This window comes from Cupressus sempervirens, chromosome 1 (genome assembly GCF_028749045.1).
Source record: "Cupressus sempervirens isolate cs-2001-9-10 chromosome 1, ASM2874904v1, whole genome shotgun sequence".
NCBI classification, from domain to species: domain Eukaryota; kingdom Viridiplantae; phylum Streptophyta; class Pinopsida; order Cupressales; family Cupressaceae; genus Cupressus; species Cupressus sempervirens.
In genome coordinates, this window is record NC_143118.1 from 383,333,875 (window position 1) to 383,356,307 (window position 22,433).

At 38.4% G+C, this 22,433-nt stretch overlaps 1 protein-coding gene across 2 annotated transcripts in view; it reads left to right on the plus strand.

Annotated features, from left to right (window-relative positions):
• CYP97A3 (cytochrome P450, family 97, subfamily A, polypeptide 3) overlaps window positions 1-17,158 on the plus strand; it is a 100,229-nt gene extending 83,071 nt beyond the window's left edge. For both annotated transcript variants that reach the window (XM_089826203.1, XM_089826195.1), the window contains exons 14-16: window positions 11,306-11,366; window positions 16,296-16,361; window positions 16,499-17,158. In XM_089826203.1, coding sequence (XP_089682329.1) covers window positions 11,306-11,366; window positions 16,296-16,361; window positions 16,499-16,747 — 376 coding nt within the window. In that variant the 3' untranslated portion in view covers window positions 16,748-17,158. The remainder of the gene's footprint in view (window positions 1-11,305; window positions 11,367-16,295; window positions 16,362-16,498) is intronic.
• The last annotated feature ends 5,275 nt before the right edge of the window (window positions 17,159-22,433 follow it).

Sequence of the window (22,433 nt, forward strand, 5' to 3'; positions counted from 1 at the left end):
TCAGGCAACAATGAATAGGGTTTTCCATCCTCAGTTGAGGAGATTTGTACTTGTCTTCTTTGATGATATCTTGGTATATAGTAGATCTTGGGAGGAGCACTTGGTTCACCTGGACACGGTGCTGGGTATATTGGACAGAGAATCCTTGTATGCAAAGGAGTCGAAGTGTGATTTGGGCATGACAAAGTTGTTGTACTTGGGTCACATCATCAGTGCAGAGGGCGTGCGCATGGATCCTGAAAAGATTCGTGCCATTGTGGAGTGGCCTTCACCGGTGAACCTTACACAATTGAGGGGCTTTCTAGGACTATGTGGTTTCTACAGGAGGTTTGTGGATGGATATTCCAGGCATGCGGCACCCTTGACAGATTTGATGAGAAAGGGAGCTTTCTTGTGGACTCTTGAGGCACAGGAGTGTTTTGAGAAATTTAAGGGGTTGATGACTTCTTGTCCAGTGTTAGCATTACCAGATTTCAACAAACCTTTTGAGCTACATTGTGATGCTTCCGGAGAGGGCATTGGAGCGGTGCTTATGCAGGAGAAGCACCCTATTGCTTATGAGAGCAGGAAATTGAGAGGGCCAGAGCGGAGCTTCAGCATATATGATAAGGAGATGTTAGCCATTATGCATGCTTTGGCCAAATTCAGGCAATATTTGGTAGGTAGCAAATTTTGTATCAAAACCGACCATAATAGCCTAAGACACTTTTTGGGGCAGCGAGATCTCAATGATAGGCAGCAAAAGTGGGTGAGCAAGTTACAGTCCTATGACTTTGACATTACATATTTTAAGGGGACACAAAATGTAGTTGCTGATGCCTTATCACGTAGGCCCCATTTGAGCTTATTGACAGACATATCGGAGGATTGGAGACACTTGATCCTTGCAGAGTATGCAAAAGACACTTGGGCAGCTGGATTCATAGATGGGACTATTCAGGACAGCAGATACACCCTTGTGAATGAGCTCATCATTTACAAAGGACGAATGTTTTTGGTCCCAGGATCAGTAGTGAGGAGGGTGGTTTTGAAATCTTTTCATGATTCACCTATGGCAGGACATCCTGGTTTCTACAAGACATACCGACAGATTAGAGAGCGATTCACATGGAAAGGGCAAAGCAGAGGTACTTCAGTATGTTAGGGAGTGTCCCACTTGCCAGCAGAATAAGCAAGAACACTCCTATCCAGCCGGTTTACTTCAGCCACTTCCGATTCTTGATAGGAAGTGGGAGTGTTTGTCTATGGACTTCATCACAGGACTGCCTAGAGCCCAAGGCAGGGACTGCATATATGTGGTTGTGGATCGCCTTACGAAGTTTGCACACTTCTTTCCGATCACTGCTACATACACTGCTACACAGGTGGCAGAGTTGTTCTTCAAAGAGATATTCAAATTACATGGCTTACCTCAGAGCATTGTAAGTGACAGAGACAGCAGGTTTATGAGTCACTTTTGGCAGGAGCTATTTAGGTTGTGTGCGACAGAGCTCACTCCGAGTACTCGCTACCACCCTCAGACAGATGGTCAAACAGAGATAGTAAACAAATGGGTGGAGGGATATCTCAGAAATTATATAGCAGGGCAACAGAGGGCATTGGTAAAGTGGATTTATCTCTGTGAGTATTGCTACAATACCACTTATCACATGTCTATTCAGATGTCACCCTTTATGGCCCTGTATGGGTATGAGGCACCCAATTTTATGGATCTTCTTTTGAGTGACAATAGAGTGCCCAGTGCAGGTGATTTGTTACAGGAGAGTCAAGACCTTGTTAAGACTCTCAAGGATAATCTAACTAAGGCACAAAATCAGTAGAAGCAGTATGCAGATCAGAAGAGGCCTGAGCGGACTTTTGAGGTTGGAGACATGGTGTATCTTATGTTGCAGCCTTACCGTCAACCCACTCTCAAGAAGAGTGGTGCCGAGAAACTCAAGCCACAATACTATGGTCCATTTAGGATTATCAGGAAAGTGGGAGAGGTGGCTAATGAGTTAGACTTGCCGGCGGAGAGCAAGGTTCACAATGTTTTTCATGTGTCACGCCTCAAGAAGGCGCTAGGGCATCATATTGTGCCTTCTATAGTACTACAACCCCTGGATGATGAGGGAAAACTTGTTTTGACACCGGAGGCTATCATTGATTTTAGAGAGAGGAACTTGAGGAGACGTACCATCCGGGAATATTTGGTGAAGTGGAAGGATTTGCCGGTAGAGGATGCTACTTGGGAGAGCAAGGAGATTTTACAGCATCTAGAGTTGAGATTGCTTGAGGACAAGCAATTTCAAGGAGGGCGGACTGTGATGTCCCCTTCTAGCTAGAGACATCACTTTAGCTAGTGATTAGCCTATCAGAGACCCTCGTAGGCTAATAAGATTGGATAGAGGGTCCCCTTGGTGTGGAGATCTTCCAAGGACCAGAGCAAAGTACTCTTCTGGGTTGCCAGAGTTTGTTTATGATGAGTTTTGCTTTGAGTTTTGCTTGGTCAGGCTATTTTTAGCAGTTTTGGAGTTATAAAGATAGACCCTTACTATTTTTAGAAAAGGGGTATGGTCATATGCAGTTCTATCATGTTAGCTCCCGGTCCAAACGACATTCTAAAATGTTGAGTAATAATGGAGATATTAATGTTTATTTAGTTAAAATAAACATTATTGGTTTTGAGCCTATATTGTTAAGTTATAATATATAACTTAAGTGAGGGTCATGATATCATAAAAGGGGCCATTGTTTCAATTAATTGTGGGTCCAAGCTTATGGAAAAATTAAAAGGGATTTTCTAAATTTTAATGTAATAACATTTTTTATGTTATTATTATATCTTTTATCCCACATTGAGCGTGGAGACTCATTCTAGAGTTGAGGAGTCCTTATAAACAAACCTTGTCTTCCTTCAAGAGGAGGTTATGAGAATTGCTTAAAAACTTTGCCTTATGAAATTTCTTGAAGTTGTGGCAACAAGGGTTTCTACAAGTTTGAGAAGAATTCAGACTGTGGAGGACGTAGTATCTTCAGAGTTGATGCAATTTGAGGGTGTAAAATATCACTTGAATTTTCCCTGTGAGTTGGCTTCATTCTGGAGTCAATATTGTGTTTTAGTAGAATCTGTTTACAGGTTGGAAGGGGTTATAACAGCAGCTACAGTGCTGTGAACAGTGCAGCGCTACAGTGAATTAAAAATCAGAGATTTAATATTGCGGTTTTTGATAGGTGCTGCCCAAGGAGAAAGCAACCAGCAGTGTGGTTGCGTATTGGAGACAAAAATCAGGTTTTTTTCAACTATTAATGATGATGTTTTTAATGTATTCTTCCAGCAATAAGTATTGTACAAACATTAGGAGCCATCTGAATAAATGAATTTGATTAGCATTATAATCAGATTTGAGTTATAATTTTAGGTAGATTAGTTTTCAATATTTGTATTTTCTTTTCATCAACTCAAAAACCCAAAAACAGCTTAAAACATTCAAAAACAAACCAAAAACAATCATTACACCCAGGGAAACAAACAGTGATCAGCGTAGAGCCTATTTGGGGTTCTTACAGTGTCCCATCTTCTCACTCTTATAACACGTAACTTGAGAGTAATCTTTATTTCTAAAATTCCTTTTATTATTATTGAATTTTCTTTTATTGAATTTTGTCTTTCGTTTATTCGAGATAGTGTGAAGAGCTTGATTTTATCTCTCTTGATTTGAAGTGATTCCTCTAGAGATTAACCTTGATTCTTCTGATATGCATTCATTTTTCAATTGATCAAAATTAGGAATTGAAGGTTTGCTTACCACTTGTATGAAGGTATCCCAAGACATTGGTAGCCCTCTCAGAGCTTTTAATGAAAGTTCTTGATCTTGTATTTTGTTTCCAATGGACGATAATTGTTTCTTCATTTCAGAAATTTTCTCGAAATAAGATTGAATAGAATCGCCTTTTTCCATTTTAGTATTTAGTAATTGAGATTTTAAGGTGATCAGTCTACTTGAATTATTTATCTCAAAAGTATTTTTTATGATCTTGAATACCTCATATGCACTTTTGATATTTGATATAGAAGGAAGAATGTGATCCCTTATTGAATTGACAATGATTTTCCTTGCTTTATTATTTCGTCTTTTCCAGGTGAGTCTTTCTGATTCATTTTGAGTTACTGGGATATCTTTTTCAATGTAGGTTTCTAGTTCCAGTTCTTCCAGAATCATAATAATATGAGTTTTCCAAGAGAAAAAAATTGATGCACCTTCAAGTCTATCTTCCACTCTGATGTTATTTGTCATTGTTTCTTTCCTTTAATTGAAATTTGAGATTTCTCTACCAATTTGGCTCTGATACCATGGAAAGTTTTATATGTTGAAATCTTCTTATTGGTGTAAATCTCAATTTTAATATATGTAGTAATATGAAGAATTTGTATTACTGTGAGGGACTGTAGACTATAATCTCTTATTATTGATCTTTGAATGAGTCAATAAATTTAGAAAAGAAAATACTGAAATAATAATAATGTCTGATTTTGAATGGTAATCTGCAATGGGAGAGTCTGATTGCCATGATTATTGATCAAACTTCCATTGCAGATCATACTATATATATGTGGGCACGGGATAGTAGATAGTTGGTTCAATCAAGGAAACCGATCCTTTGAACAGTCACGACAGTCAGAACTTACGTGATTATATCTTATTGCCAATAATAAACAACTCACAGTGAATACAAGTTGCTGCCGATAAATCTATTCAATATAATTAATATTAATATTACATGATTTAGTTTCTCAACTTAATTTTATGTATATATATATATATATATATATATATATATATATAAATTAATCAATCATGTAATATAGAATTTGAGTATAGATCTATAGGCAAAAAATCTAGATTCAATTTCTCACATAGCTAACATTCTTAACAACAACTGCATACATTTTGGTCAACTGCAAACCTCGTTCTCTTGCTTTTGACCTAAACAAGAGAACGAAGTAAAACAAACTATCTACTAACATCTCTCAAATGAGTAAATGCAACTCTCCATGTTGTATTTATCATTCGTGCTGGCAGATTACGGTGGAATCAAATAAACAAACATACCGTCGATTCAAACATTACAATTCGTAAAACTGCCAATTCATATAGTAAATACAAACATTATTTAGACTGCAATTAATTGAGGTGGTGTGCCTGTGGAATAAGGAGACATGACCGTAGGCATCCAACTTCGTCATGCCACTGGAGGGAGATAAAATAAACACACAGGAATTCTTCCAAAGCAACAGAGGAGGAAATTATAAAGTTTCAGAACAGTTTCATATAAAAACCCTACACTGGCTCTTAGCTGATTTGGCAAGATCCTGATAGTTTTCCTTTGTGTTTTTCAGTTTTAAATTGAAACATGTATAATTTCGAATTTTTCTTCCAATGAATATGCAATGTCAAAGGATAGAATAGAAGTAACATACAAATTTATCTGTGCTGAAACTGATAACTGTCTTGCATTTCAAAGCTGCAGCTCCAACACAATTGATATTTGAAATCATAACAATTTCCTTATCCGCTAGATAGTTAAATAACAGTATACTAGTTCACAACATATTGAATTTGCATTGCCAGTCTGAAATTCAAAATTATCTTGCAATTTTATTTATCTGCTGTAATAATTAACAAGTTACATTAAAATAAGATGGAAACCGGTTCATGTGCAATTGTTAATATTTGAATGACGCAAGGAATTGCCTTAGCTTCAATATCCAGGCCAATGGGGTTCACAGCAGCCCCAAATTCCTCCATGAATGAGCAGAGAAGTGGTACCTGCCACCTGCTACATTACCTGCAGCTCCCAGAATGTTGGCGCCTTGCAGAATGAGAGGAATGTGACCCTTCAGATAGTTTAACGCAGAGCTTCAGCTCAGTTTGCAGGGTCTCCAAACCCAAACACAGGCTTCAGTCTTGAACACAGGGACTCAATCCTTGAATGCAGATACTCTAAACTAAATCGGAAGGCCTGTAAACTTCAACGCAAGCCGATCGCAGGCCCCAATGCGTTGATCTCAGCCTTCTTATTTGTGATCGCAGACCCAGAATGAGTAATCACAGACCTCCAGCAGCTTACGCAGGTCTGTAATTTTAGTGCAAATTCCTCAAGCAATGACCTCCCAGGCAAAATCTCAAATAGCCGCAGGTATGAGCTGGAATCTTCAATGCCAATCAATAATTACATTCACCAGCTCGTCAACTGTTGCTCAATTTATAACTATGGCAGGCACTAACTAACAGGCTCGAACTCCTATGAGAAACGCAGGTCTCTTGAAGCAATTCACAGCCATCCAACTCAATTCGAATCTTCAACAGAAAATGTGACGGATGATTAATCAACCCAACTCTTCCAGCATGAATTTGACTTCTCAGGTACAGGTACAGTATGAACAATAGGAGAAGCCACAGAAATTCTCAAAATTCTCAGAAAACCAATCTCCACTATACTTCAGCAATGGAGAAATACCTCAGCCTTCAAACCCTTATATCTCAGCAAAGGAATTGAATTCATAAATTGGAAAATTTAATAACATTAAATACAATAAAGTGCCTTATAATAGTGTAAAATTAATAATTAATCAATAAATATGAACCCATGCAATAAATAGTCCCATCAAATGCAGGCAATGACCAATTGCCAAATATGGCAACTGCCCAAATTAGACTTACTAAAAATAGTAAGTCCACAACTGAGATCCTCAAATCTCACTGTCAGCTCATGAGGTTTGCTATGATGAACTGACTCAATCGACTGTAGAGACTTGCCAAAAAATGGGGACATTGCATTTCTATAATACTGTAAGACTGAACAATCAATTGCTAAGTAACAACACAATCATCTATCTCTCAACAACTATCAATACATTGCAAGACAAGGGATAAGCTCTTGTATAATTTTTTGCGTCTTTGTAATAGGTATATATTGCATTTGATGAATGATTGATGAACATGTTGAACACATACAAAAAAAATAAATATTATAATCTTATACAACAACAATATTCAATCTTATGTACCATTTGGCTAAGAAGGGAAGAGTGAGGTGTTACCAAGGAGGGGCTTGTATAAATCCAAGCAGTGGATCTTTGTCCCAATATAGGGTAGGGGTCAATGCTCCACAAACCTTGATGGGTAGGGGCTTGGACCTATAAACTTTGAGGGAATCCATTGCAACGTTGGCATCTAGGCAACTTGGATAACATTCACTCCTTTGTTCATTGAATTGAAATAGTAATGAGGTTGGATATGAGTGTTAAAGATAACTTAGATCTAATAAGATAAACGACTAATCCTATCAGGGAACATTCAATCCAAACCCTAATTGAGAAACATAAGATAAATTAAACAAGGTCATAGCAGGATACATTACATTTATTACAAAAATGCATCCAATCATTGTTGTGCTATTTTACATTATTGAAGAAGATGATTCACATTCTCCCGTTGCTCCTTACATAGGACACCAATAAGGGCCAACAACACCAACCTTTTGTATCCTATCCCTAGTTAGAATTCTGCTATGGAACAGAATCTAGGCAAATACACTCACCTTTGCTAAAGCATTTGCACCACCAAACAAATCCTTGGGTGACATTCCTTTTTCTCTATCCAAATTCGTGACTAGATCCTAGTTTGACTGAGTAAGATTTGGATTTGGGCGCGCACCATATTAGTTCATTGTTGTGGTTACTCAAAAGGATTTTTCTCTTTGCCGACTATAAGAGCACACCCTTACATGCATTAACTAGCATCTCAAACTCGTTCTAGTGTGAACTCCTCTAAGAGCATGCCCTTACATGTGTGATCAAGCATCTCAAACTCATTCAATTGGGACATGGGACACCATTCATGAAGATTATTAAGAAGCCTAAGTGGTGGGTAAGATGGTGCTAGCCAACTCGTGTATGCTCCAATGAACAATAAAGTTCCAAGTTGCAAAATCTTGTTACAAATTAACTATGGTTGGATCTAGTTTGGATTGTGATCATCCAACCATTTCAATCTCATAAATCTACAATACCAATCATCTGAGTGCTTATGTATCCTCCACGTAAGCTTGGCCCCCAGTGCTAAATTTTGAAGGTGCAAGCCATGAATATTGGCTCCCCCATTTGATTTATTGTATTTTACTTTATTTAGAGAAATTAAAGGAATCTGTTTTTTCTCATTCGACCCTTATCACATAAAACTTCTCAGCTTTGTGGTAAGCTTCTGTTGTGCACTAGTTGGTAACTCCAAACATTGAGAGAGTGAATTACTTAATGAACTTTTCGATGGTTGTGTTCGAAAAGCCTCCTTTGATAGTGCTTGAGAATAATAGGATGCCTAAATAATTGGAGGAAATTTGTTCCACTGTGAATCCAAAGATGGTTAGTAACCTCTTGTGCATCTCTTTGAGGTGTAGAAGAAGAATATGCTTGAGTTTGCCTTGTTTATTATTTGACCTAATACATCTGAATATTTAGAGATTGTTATTAATGCTATGAGCTTTGCCAATTGATTTTGATCTATACAAGAGTGTATCATCTGTGAATAGTTGATGTGTAAAGGCGGGGAGCTCTTCAAAAAATATAATGCCTTTCCACATCCTAGATACAACCGTCCTAGATGTTTTCATACTTTGAGCATCAACCATGATAACAAAAAGAAAATGAGATAATGGATGCCCTTGCCTCAATCTCTTAACCTTGGAAAAACCACAAGGGGTTCCATTAATTACTAAGGAGTATTTTGGGATGGATATGTAGTGTATCCAATCAAGCTATTTCTTGATAAATCCAAACTTCTCCATGATTTATCTCAGTGTAATATGTATAAATAAGCCTTTTCTTTTGTGTTATTGGAAATAAACTGACAAAAAATGCTCAATTGGAACTTATTTCTTTGTGTACTCTATATACATAGGACCTTTTGCATCATATGCATCGAGAGTTGAAATCTATTGTTTACATACCTAGATATGATGACTTGGAACTGATCTTTCCTCTCCACCCAGACACCTAATCATTTTGATTACTAAGGTTATTTTTATAATACGGATACTTGTAGGAGGGAAACATGCAAATGTTTAGCTTGGGTTTGTCTAGGAATATCTTTTGTCTAGATGCAAATAAATTTAAATAACTAACACACTTTAAATTGGTTTGAGTTCCAGTTGTTCCTTTGGTGCTTCTCAACCTTTTTGTACATGCACAAGCTGACTTTTGTGCACTAGAATTATCCTAGCATTTCAAACTGTAAAAACAAAATGAGGTGATTTAATTTGGTAGGGTCCAAGAATGCATTGAGCTCCTATTTTTGCACATTTATGGGTGTTGGATTGGTATGTCAGACATTATTAGTGTTGTTAAACTTTAGATTCGCCACCTTCAGCTTAACGTCATTACCTTTAACTACAACTCACTATGTCATTTACCCAATCACATCATATAGTTGCACGACTTTAATACTCTTCGGCTCTAGTAGCTTATATTGGATTTCAATGGACAATTCCTTTGTCGATCCATCGCGGGTATGGCTTCTTGGTTCTCCTTGGGCGATAGTGTTTTTGACACCATTTTTAGGGTCCAAATGACGCATGGATACTCAAACCCATTGTTTTCTATGGTTCAGTTGTGTGGGGTCCCTCTTTGTTGGATTCCAATGGGCTTTGGCTCAACGGGTTCAAATTCTCCCCCGGTGCATTGTCAGGTGCAAGTAGTCCATATTGTACCACATAATTCTCGTAGAGTTTCGGGCTCACCCTTTCAAGCTTGAGGTCAAATTTGACATGGTTTGGTTGAGGGGGGCGTCACTTGCAACCTTTCCTTGCTTATTGCACTTAGAAGTCTATTGTAGCTTCAGGGTCCTCTGGTTGGGCTTATGGTTGGTTCGCTAAGATTTTGCCCTTCTTTGGGTCTATTAGGATTGATGAGATGGATTGTCTCCCACCCTTCCAATACTCTCTCAATGCCTCCCCTCATCTTCTTCTTCCTTGACAGGAGTTGAACTGGTGGGTTAGAGATGATATCTATAGGCAATTTGTCCACACTATTTGAGTCAACTCCCATGGAGGCCTTCGACTTGAGATGACCTTCAATGCAAAGCACTTTTTGGAGCTGAAGGCCGTATCTATTGTCCTCCCTTCCTACTTATCCCACCAATGGTTCCATTGCCTTTGGATCCTTCTTGGCTCCTTCAGAGTAGATTCTCATTGACTCTATTCTTAGACAAACCATCAAACTGATAGAGAGCACAAGATTTGTCAGCTTTGCAACATCGGGGAGGTTGAGTTTGAGGTGCATCTTATCTTTTGTTGTCCTTTATATTATGAGATAAAAGAGAAGTTCTATTGTCTCTTCATGGAGGTACAATTGCTCTCCACCTTCTTCAGGTACACAGATTTTAGGTCCCTTGCACTTTATCTTCAAGAAGTTGTTAGTGCATGGACCACACTCTTCAACACAGGCATCTTGTGACACTTCAGTCTTGTCAGCTCATCACCCCCTTTCTTGGGTCTCACTCAGCGTGCGACACCAAGTGGCAACTTGTCCCTGCCCCTTGTCCTAGGTTCATGAAGCCCAGTACAGGTTCTTACCAGCAGTAGTCTTTATCTTCCAAGACTACTTAGAAACAGCTGTCTAACCCTATGGTTTATCCCTCACCATCAAAGAAGTTCTTCACTGGTTTTTAGGATTCTTAGTGGGGTTCTAGGGAGCTTCTGCCCCTGCCCCCTTGTTTTGTTTTGTTCCTGTTTTCGTTGCTTCTTTCGGATACCATTTGGTATCCTCGTTGTGGGCTGCACCCCCTCGTTTCTCTCAGTAGTCCCTTTGACCCTTTTTGGTTTTGGTTGGGCATTAATAAATTTATCTTATCTAATTTGCAATACATCTTTTTATCCTTGTCCAAATTGCCTTCTTTTGGGGAATGTGGTGGCTACAACTAAATTCTTTATGTTACCATTCGAAATTAGAGGACAAATCAAATATTTTTTGTGGAACACTTTTATGTTCAGAATTTTTTCTAATGAGTCATGTTTGGGGCTGGCAGAAAATTGTGATTGTTTGTGGACCTTGTGAAAATAACACATGTTCTTTGTGGGTTTACACAACAATAATTCTGTTGGAAACTTAATTGAATCTTCTCAGTCCTCTCTAGTAAATTTAGAGGTGGGTACCTTTATTAAAAATTGTTACTATCTTTCTTTGGCATTTGAGTTAGTTTTTATCAAGGTCGAAATGCTCAACAACAGTGTCTTGTAATTATGACCCTCATCTCATTCCATGTTACAGTTATCTGCCATTTGGAGGGGGACCTCGAAAATGTGTTGGTGATATGTTTGCTACATTTGAGGTAAGCTCGAGAAACATTTTTCTTTTTGATTGTACCTAAACATTCTAGAGCCTTGATAATTATGCTAGTGCATTTATTAGATCTAATAAAACAATCTTAAAGACAGCTCAGCAGCTTATTTGTTCAGACAATTATTTAAAATCTTTCCATTCATTATGTTTACTCTTCATTGCTGTATATGTAAAGTTTGTCTTTTTGTTTTAGTTTCCCTTGATTTCAGTTTACCATTTCTTTTTGACCATTTCATTTCTTAGGTCAGTTTACCATATCTTCAAGAATCAAGACCACTCCTGAGGGTAGATGATATTGTGATATCACAGAACTCCTTCAACAAGAAGAGGGGTTTAAAACATGGACCCAAAACATAAAGTTGATAGAATAGGAAATGACATTGCAAAATCCAGAAAACAAAAACTGAAAATATCTTATTGTGGAGATTTGAAAAATCTAATTTTCATTTTTGTTCTCTTATTCACCGCTGAAATTTTGATGCCTTGACTTTTTTCATCTGTTTAACAATATTCTGTCTGCTTCTACCTTATGTGGCTTCAGTTTTGAAATCCTGAAATATTCTTGTTATTTTATTTTTATGAATTTCTATAATCAGACAGAAACCCTCCGAAAACATAGTTTGTCTTGTTGGGTTTTTTATCAAGAAAAGAATACTGAGATGAATTATCTGAGACATGCAGATGACTTGTACAAAAAACTGGGAATTATCTGACCTCATTGGTTGCCTTGGTTTAGGAAATGATGATTACATAAGTTACTGCTGTTCTTGTAAAGTTCTGGTTAACGAATATTGCCATCCTCCTGAGTGGCTGAGACCAAAAGATGATAGCTATCTGTGCATGTGTTCTCCAGGCATGAATTCCAATCCGTGATTTTTGTTGAACACTGTGTCTGGTTATGTGGGCCAAGCTTGTAGCTTGCAGCAAGAAAAACAGACTGATTTGCCTCTGTATTAACACGCCCCCACCTTCTGGATGTGGTGATTGAATTTGTGATCCTTAAATGGTGATCAGAATGGTGCTGTTCGCTCAAGACTGGCTTGGGATTCCAGCCAAGCTTGGCTTTCCAGGGGTTGGGCCCCAAAAGGTAGATTGGTTCAACAGCTTGAAGAAGAAAATAATATCAAGGATGTAAAGAATAATCCTGCTTCCATCACGTGATTCCTATTTAGGACTTCATCGACTCAAAAAAAACATTTTAGGCTTTCTTTCTCACAATAAAACAAATTCAATGGCAATTACTAAATTTACTCCTATCTGCCTTGCCAAGAAAGCGACCCAGTTGGCTGAGAAAGACCAAACAGATAAAATTGAATACCATTCAAATAAGGCCCCATGTTTCAAACGTAGATGAATAGCATGAATGTAGCTCAATTCTGGAAAAAAAACACAACTCCATGTAGCTCATCCAAAAGCTCATCAATCCTAAGAATGGGGTGCCTATTTTTATGGTCTTTTAGTTCAAGGCTTTGTAATCTATGCACATACGTAATGTCCCATCCTCCTTCACCAAGACAACTGAAGAACTGAAAGGGCTTGAGCTAGGACGTATGTATCCCATTTTCAGTAACTCTTTGATTGCCTTCTTAGTTTTCTCCTTAAATGACATGGGTGTTTGTAGGGTGTGGTAATAACCGGCTTTGCACCCTCCTCGAGCTCAATGACATGCTCAAATCCACAATCAGGTGGACGACTGGGATGAATATCTCCGAGTGCTACACTATGCTTATCCAGCACTGGCTGGACATCTATGTGATACTGCGGCTCATTACCGGGAGAAGATTTATTGGATACAAAACTTTGAGCTGCCCATTATATATCATTATGTCTGAACAAAGCTTCCATTCTTCTTGCCAAAACTAGTCTTGGCCCACCATCTTTCATAGCCTTAAGTTACTAGTACAGTCTTCTTACCATCAACCATGAACTCTAACTGCATTTGCTTGAAGTCTTGAACATATCACTCGAGCAACTCTAATGACTGCACTCCTAATATAGCATCCACATTACTCAACCCAAGCACATAAAAATCGTCTATCAATGTGTATTCTCCCATTCATATATTCCACTGTGGCACAAGTCGGTTGCAACTTAATGGAAAACCATCTGCAATAGTAACACTCAATCCAGAAAACTCCTCAGCCTGTATACCCCGTTTTCTTACCAATCCCTCATCGATTAAATTGTGTGTAGCTCCTTTGTCCACTAAACATACCATCCTTTGTCCTTTTAAGGACACCTTTCAGCTGGAAAGGACAGCTGTGAGGTACTCCAGATAACGTGACAATGTGGGTCTCTCTGTTTCTAGTATCTTCCAACTCAATTTGTTGAGTTTGAACCTCTTGCGCAACATCCTCATTAGTGCTGTCCTCTTGCTCATTTTGTTCCTCAGCATCAGAATTGGACTTCTATCAAATGTTATTTGCCTGTTCTGAGGCAGCAATGACCAAGTTCCCACGGTTCTTTGCAAGAGAAACTTCTCCTTAGTCCGTTTGTGTCTCTTGCTCAGTTTTGGAAGGCATGTTTCTTTTCTGATTGAAACCCACATTCTTCTGCTGATCTGAACTTTTCATATTAGATTTCCAAGGGCTCAAATCTTTCTTTTGTGGCTAGTAGGAAGGTGTGACTTCTAAGGCCCTGGCTAACCTAATAGCATCATCCAATGAGCTAGGCCTGTGAGCCTTAACAAAGCCTTCTAATTTGTCATTTAAACCTTCAACAAAGAGCATTGTATCTCTTTTCTGAGGCATATCAGGGACCACTAATTTTTCTTTGGAATTCATTTATGTAAGAGTTCAGATGTCCTACTTGCCTAAGTTGGGGCAGTTTCCTGTAATAGACCTCTTATGTCTTACATAAACATGGCATGGTCCTGACTCCTGGGAGACAACTCCGTGGTGCCACCAATCATATGCCACTCCTTCCAGGTGCATGGTAGAAAATTGAATTGTGTTTTCCTCTTCCACAGCCTTGAGTGCCAAAAAGGTATCAAATTAATAAACCCATGATTTAGCTGATATTTCTCCGGTTCTATTTTAAGTTAGAATTATAGTTTTGTTCAAGGCATCTTTGTACTACATTGGCTGGAAGCCCTATCTAACTTGCCTTCCAGAGCTTCTGTCTTGCCATTCCAAATGATTCCTAGCTTTTTCCTTACACCTGTTGATGAATTAATTTAAATTAATCAGTTGCCTTACATCAGCAGGAAGTTGCAATATTCACCTTGAGCCACTATAATAGCATCTGTGATGTGCATCTCTTCTACCTCAACCTCAGGAATTGGTTCTCTTTCAACTAGACGAGGTAAAAAGGTGGGGAGGCAATGGTCAATCAGACCTTATATTTGCTGTTCCTACAATGTTAGAGACTGCTCTTTCCCTGTTCTAATGCTCAACTTCTTTTCTGCTGTGCCAATTACTGGACCTTCATGACCTCAAATGTCCATCTCTAATTTATCCCATTGTTGTTATCGTGTGATCCTGGAATTACTGCGACATTGGCTATTGCTGTTGCATCTGTAGCTGCTGCTGCTGTCAGGAAATCATTCAGTTGATTATTCAGTTTCCTTTGTGGACTGCCATCTCTTCTTTCAGCCATCCATATTTCAACTGGGTTTAATTCAGTTTCATCTTGTTGGCCCGACCTACTTCTAGTGTTGTATCCGTAAGTCTCAGATCCTCTAGAATGCATAGGACCACTCTTACACTGTGATGCAATTGATCAGAAGTGACATGCACAGAAAAGAAAACATGCAACTTAAAAAGAGGAGCTGCAATTGAACCCTCGCAGGAAGGCAGGATTGTGGCTGTAATACCACTGAAATATACTTCTTATTTTATTTCTACTAATTTCTATAATCAGTCAGAAACCCACTTGCAAATGACTTGAACAAAAAACTGGGAACTATCTGACCTCAATGGTTGCCTTAGTTTACGAAATGATGATTACATAATATGCTGCTGTTCTTGTAAAGTTTGGGTTAACGAATATTGCCATCTTTCTGAGTGGCTGAGACCAAAAGATGATAGCTATCTGTGCATGTGTTTTCCAGGCATGAATTCCAAGCCCTGATTTTTGTTGAAGGCTGTGTCTGGTTCTGGGGGTCAAACTTCTAACTTGCAGCAATAAAATCAGACTGATTTGCCTTTGTGTGAAAACGTCTCGAGCTTCTGGATGTGGTTATTGAATTTGTGATCCTGAAATGGTGATCAGAGTGGTGCTGTTCGCTCAAGATTGGCTTGTGATTTTGTCCAAGCTTGGCTTTCTAGGGGCTGCATCCTGAAAGGCAGAGTTATTCAATTGCTTGCAGAAGAAAACAATATCAAGGATGTAAAGCATAATCCTCCTTCCATCTTGCAATTCCTATTAAAGCCTTCATTGATTCAAAAAATAGATTTGTAGGCCTTTCCCAACCATAAAATCAATTCAGTGGCAATTGCTAAATTTACTCCTATCTGCCTTGTCAAGAAAGCAACTGAGTTGGCTGAGAAAGACCAAGCAGATAAATCAGATACCATTCAAACAAGGCGCCATGCCCATGACTGAAAAGTGGAGACTCAAGTGAAGAAAAGCACCCGTACCCCTTATTTAATTAAATGCTGCAGCTTTTGGAGGCTTGACACAAAGAAGGCTTAGCAATTTATAATTTAATAATAAAGGCGTCTAATTTTAATCCAATTTGTTAAATTAAACGTATTTCACCACTCAGCTTCTATGTATTTCCTTATGATATCTAAATTCTATGCATATCAGTCTTGAAGTTGTTTAATGGTATTGGCATAACTACCAAGTCTCAGTTCATTCATGGTACTTTTGACCTTATTTATGGCATTATTGGCTATTTTGACCTTATTTGTGACATTGTTACCTATTTTGACCTCATGACTGCATTGTCATATTTTGGGTGTTATATTTGCAGACAGTTACAGCAACTGCAATGCTGATCAGGAGATTCAATTTTGAACTTTCTGTTGGGGCTCCCCCTGTAAGTCTACTTGAATCTGCATTAGCTTATTCAGTATGTGAACCGAGGAAAAATGGCATTTCACATGTCAAATAGATGTCTCTTATTACTCACGAGTTAAGAAGTATATTTATTTGCAACTCTTCTTATTTATGCAGGTGGAAATGACAACCGGGGCAACAATTCATACCACTGAAGGCTTAAAAATGACAGTGACACGAAGAATGAGGCCTCCACTGATTCCAGTATTGGAGGATCCAATAGTCAATATGATTGATGAAAGCAGTTTAATCAAGAGCTATAAGGGATCGAATGGAACTGTCACTGTTCAGAATCCAGAAATATATGAAGACAAAGTGAATAAAAGTGAAATAAATAGAAATGAGATTCCTTCTTCTTATCCATAACATGCATACTCTGGTTGATTTAGCTGGGATGGGAAGTACTTGCTTTGGGAAGGAAAAATAATTGCTGCTCCTCTAAGGTATTTCTGTGATTTGTGTCAAAGATTGCATGTCATGTGTCAGAAGGCACTGGATAGGTGCCTTCATCTCTCCATTCTGCCATGCTAAGCTCTATAAACGAGGCATTGCACATTGTCCATTTTAGATAGCTGCTGCCCAATACGAGTCAAATATCTTTTCTTCTTCATCACTGGTTGCGATAATTTAAATGTCTACTGGAGGAGTACAATTCTTTGATACATGAGGCGCTGCAGATATTAGATAGGTTTGGGTTCAGGTGTGGCCAGAATGCCCTCATACTTTTATGTACTCATTATTATTAGTAATTCAAACAAACTATTATTTCCATTTCAATTTTTCGATAATTTATGTATGAGTATTATCACATTGTATAAGGGTATCAATATTTTCTCAAAATGATTTAATGCCTCTGATAAAAAATAATGGCAGGTCATGAAATATGAGAGGTTAGTGTAGGAGACCCTATGCTACACAGACCTGTAAAAGCTGAAGTTTACTGATTGCTTGCAGATCTATTTATTTATGGGACTCAATGTAATATCCTTAAGCGGCTTCTTGATTAGGAACTTATTTTATTGATAAGATTTTTAGCTAAATGTCTATTCTGAAATTACACGAGTTCCCTAGGTGGGTGACGGAGACATTGATGCAGGCAGCTTAATATGCAATTCACTTGGATTACTGCACCTCTAGTATTTAACACGAATGCTTAAAATCTCCCAAAGACGAATATTGTGAACTGATCACGCAGCATGAACTAATTCTTATAGTAGTCAGAAAAGCCTACTCAATAAACCTCCCAGTCACGGACAATGGATATTAAAGGATAATAAGTGGCATGTACAGATTTCTTCAGGATTTTTTCAGAATTTAGCCACACAAGCAACTATGCAAACCATATATTAACCATGAAGGACGTACATTATGAAATAGAGTACGACTAGACAAGAATGTCAAAACCTTGGACTGCCCAACACCCAGAAAAAAGAGTAGCGTCCGAGCCAGTCGGTTAATGGTTGGAGTGCCAGATTTTCCAGCTACAATGTGTCCCGTTCAGTGATCCAGTATACTGTCCCGAATGATATCGAAGCGTCCAGAACTTCCTGATCTGTCACACGACGCTAAATCTTTCATCCTACGCACTATTTGCAATCTTGTTGTCACTGTCTTTTACACCATCAATGATGATACTGCTCCACACAGCTATGCCAAGCCGAATCAGCTATCAATCATGCAGACACCGAGAACCTCTACTCACAATGCTAATGTTCGAGCTTGACTGTTCTGATCTTCTCACACACCTGGGGATACTGGACTACCACCAATACCTGCATTACCTTCGTCCAAGCACATCGTCAAGTTCTGAGTTGAACCTTGCTCTTCAAACTGCTCATCGGGTTCACGTCCAACTCGCAGTATTCGAAGGGGTATCATCCTTCGCTTCACTCCCTGTCAGAGAGGGACTGAGGATAAAATTTTCTCAGAAAACTTCTAGCATGTTCTTACCAAAAGCCGAACTGTCCCCATATACTCTCGAAGGCGTTACAGAGCCACGAGCATGCCCGTCGTGAGTTGGTGGGCGTTACAAGGAAGACGCTCACGGTATAATGATAGTGGGAGTTTCAAAAATAGGATGCCACCCAAGTGGGACACCCTTAATGACCATGACACTAAATTAAAATATCCAAAGGTTCTCCTATAAAATCTCCGATATAGATATAGACAATTAGGGTGCCGTTCCATGAGGGAGGCTTAACCTCTATTTTCTAGGAAGTGGGTGGTCTCATGAGCAAAATATAATTTTTGCTATAGGATTATTTAGAGTCTTCTCTTGAAAAGTAGAAGCCTCACATATTTAAGAATCGGGTGAGAAAGGGGTGGGGCTGGAAATAGCCCCACTAGCTTAGGAATGCTTTTTGCCATTTGTCAATAATCTAAATTTTAGAGGGAATTTAAATTTTCAGCTTATTTTAAATGCATATCTTCCTTAAATTTTGGAGCTATAATTTTGAGCAACATAAATCATGGGACCGCTAGCTTTAAAATATTCCCTAAAAAATAGCAAGGGGCTTCCGCTCTATTTTATAGGAAGCCCCCTTCCATGGGACCCCAGCGTTAGGGTCTATTTGAAAAAAATGCGGTGGGTTCAAAGATTCGTTGCTTCCTGGAAGATGATAGGAATTGGCTTGTTTAAAATCCGGATTTGAAAATTTTTTGCGTTTGTTTGAAAATTGGCAAAATGGAATTAGCATACCAAACTTCTAATTTTGCCTCAAAACCAAGGTTTCCTACTTCCTACTAGCAAGTAAGAATTGAAAATCAAAACCTGTTTATGTTTTGTAAGGAGTGTAAAAACAAGATTGGATTGCTTTTTGAAATTTGCCTTCAACTCCAAGCTTATGCATAAAAATGTGTCTTCACACACATCTTCGAAATGAAACAAACAGTTCAAGTAAAATCCCAAAATCAAAGTGAAGATTTACAAAACCTTGATTTGGCTAAACCAAGGTTTCTAGAAATCCCAATTTTTTAAATTCCACGAACCAAATGGATCATAAAGGGGTCCAATGAGGGGGGCTTGGGCTCTATTTTTAAGGAAATAGAGGTCCCATGAGATTTTTTCTTGGAGGCTAAATGATTATTTAGAATCTTTTCCACCAAAATAAGAGCTCCTATTTTTTAGCCCTCTTAATTTGAGTGGGTGAAAATGAGGTGGGGTTAGAAACAACCCACCAGCTTAGGAAAACTTTGTGCCACATGTCAACAAATTAAAAAAAAAAATGAAAATAAAGGAAAGTTTTTATTTTTTTATTTGATATTTTAAATTTAATTTCCTCTAAACTTCATTAAATTTAGCAATTCAAAATTTTAAGCTGTAATACATTTTAGATTCATGAGACCATTCAACTTTAAACATTTCTAAAAAATCTCAGCGGTGATTGCTCTATTTTTTAGGAAGCCCCCCTCCATGGGATCCCAGCCTTGATCATCCCATAGGGCCAACATTATTAAGGAATAAAAATAACAATAGTGTTTAAGCCCCACTTTGTCCCTTTGTAGAACAACTTTAGTCTATTGAGATGCAAAATAGGCTAAGTGTAGGCATTGTAGTCCTCCCTTCCTAGGACAAGCAATCCCAGTGTTGGATGCTGGAGTATGTTTCACTCTTTCTAAGTTGAGGCTTCAATAGGAAAATCTTTCCAAAGCACTAAGTATTCTCTAATAGTCATGTATTAGAGCCATCTATCCTTCACCTCCCTCACCTCTGTGGGCACTAATTACATCTTCCCCTTCTCTTCTAGTTGGGTAATCTCAATGAACACGTAACATGTTGCCCAAGAGCCTTCTTGAGGCATGAAACATGGAAGATGTGGAAATTTGACTTCCCTCTAGTTCAAGCTTGTAAGCTACTTCACCAACTCTCCTCACTACCTTGTATGGTCCATAAAACTTGTGTTTAAGTTTCTCCAAAGCACTCTTCTTCAATGAGCTTTATTTGTAGGGTTGAAGACGTAGAAACACTATGTCTCCAACCGCAAAAAATCTCTTAGTCCTATGATGATCAACATAAATCTTCTACTAAATTTGAGCTCATTGCATATTCTTTTCGAGGGTTGTAAGGATATATTATTGATCCTATAACCGGTCTTTTGCCAAGGGGGTCTTTTTGTCGGCTAAAGCCAGATCTATGAAAGACAAGGACCATAATCATATAAAGCTCTAAAGGGAGATGTGCCAATGGTCATGTCGAGATTTTCTTGTTATTGACAATTGTCTTAGACCATAAAATTTGAAAAACTCTCTAAAAATAAGTTCGCTACTTGTGAGGCTGGCCAATTAGTTGCAATAGCATAAAAGTGAGCATACTTAGTCAACCTATTAACCATCACATATATGTTATCCTTACCTTGCACCTGAGGAAAACGTGTGATAAAATCCATGAATTTACTCTCCCATTTATGTTTGGGAACTAGCAGGGGTTGTAACAGATGCAAGAGCATCTTGGGTTTCTTTGCAACCTTGTATCTTGGTAGCTTGGTAGTTGTGCTCGGTTACCTTTTGGGTTTGATTTGCTTGGTAGCTATTTGGTGTGCTTGGTGGATTGCTCAGTCACTAAGTTGTTTGGTTGCCATTTTTCACAAAGGTGGTCAGTTGTCATTATCATCGAGTTGGATCAATGTCTTTTGTTTGTGGTTGTTGTTGCTCAGTTGCTTCACTGAGTGGTTCTGTATTGGCTTTTTTCTTTTTGGACCAATTGTGCATGTAATTGAAGTCATTATTAAATAAATGGATCTTTCATTGGGAAGTGTGTGGACCTAATTTTGGGTCATTGCTTACTCCTATGTTGGATCTAGAAGGTTCTTTGAGTCATTTCATCATGTATAAATAGGGAGTCTTGTCATAGGTTGTAGAAGGGGAATAGAGAAGATAGAGGAGTTAGTGTTTACCATCTAGGATCGTGGATCTTGCATGTAGGAGGATAGTCCTATAATTGTTTCATTGTATTGAACGTAACTGTGAAGGCCTTACAACTCAACATGTATCAAGGTTTTTGAATAATTATATGAATTAGATCTGCATTGTGTTCTCTCCTTCCACTATGTTGTTCCTTTGTTCATCTTAAGCAGGCTAGGTGGGATACTTGGGTGAGCCTTTGGCCCCATTATCCTCTAGACCCTTGTGTTAGGTGGCATTAGAGCAAGGTTTTGGATCTAGGTTTGTGAATTTAGGTCTTGTAGGTTCCTTCTTGCAAACCCTAGTTGGTTGATTTGTTGTGGGGTGATAGATTGTGATATGACCTGCAATTGCAATTGCAGAGGGTTTCAAGATGGTCTATGGTAGGAGAGATGCAGATCCAGGACTAGCATATATGTTAAGGTAGATTGTGGCTAGGTTTTATGTTGTTGAGACAATCCAATGCCAATGCCAAGGAAGGCATCTGGATGATGTTAGTGTCAATGAAGTTAAAGTATAGGAGGAGGCTAGACTAGCACCCTTGATGGATAAGGGGGATGAAAAGTTGTTGAAGGCATTGACAAGTTTGGAGTTTTTACCACAACTCAACCTCTCGAGATTCAAATGAGTTGATTGATTGGATCACCAAGACGGAGAATTATGAGAAGGTGGTGAAAATTGCATTGCAATTGCAAAGGGTTTCAAGATGGTCTATGGTAGGAGAGATGCAGATCCAAGATTAGCATATAGTTAAGGTAGATTGTGGCTAGGTTATATGTTGTTGAGACAATCCAATGCCAAGGAAGGCATCTGGATGATGTTAGAGGCAATGAAGTTAAAGTATAGGAGGAGGCTAGACTATCATCCTTGATGGATAAGCGGGATGAAAGGTTGTTGAAGGCATTGACAAGTTTGAAGTCTTTACCACAATTCAACCCCCTGAGTGTAATAGGAAGCTAGATTCAAATGAGTTGATTGATTGGATCACCAAGATGGAGAATTATGAGAAGAAGGTGAAAATTGCAAGCACAAAGCTAAGAGGTCATGCATCCTTGTGGTGTGAACATTTACAACAAGACAAACAGTTAACAAGCAAAACTAAAATCAAGGTATGTGATAAGTTGAAAGGAAAGTTTCTTCCTTGTAATTACTA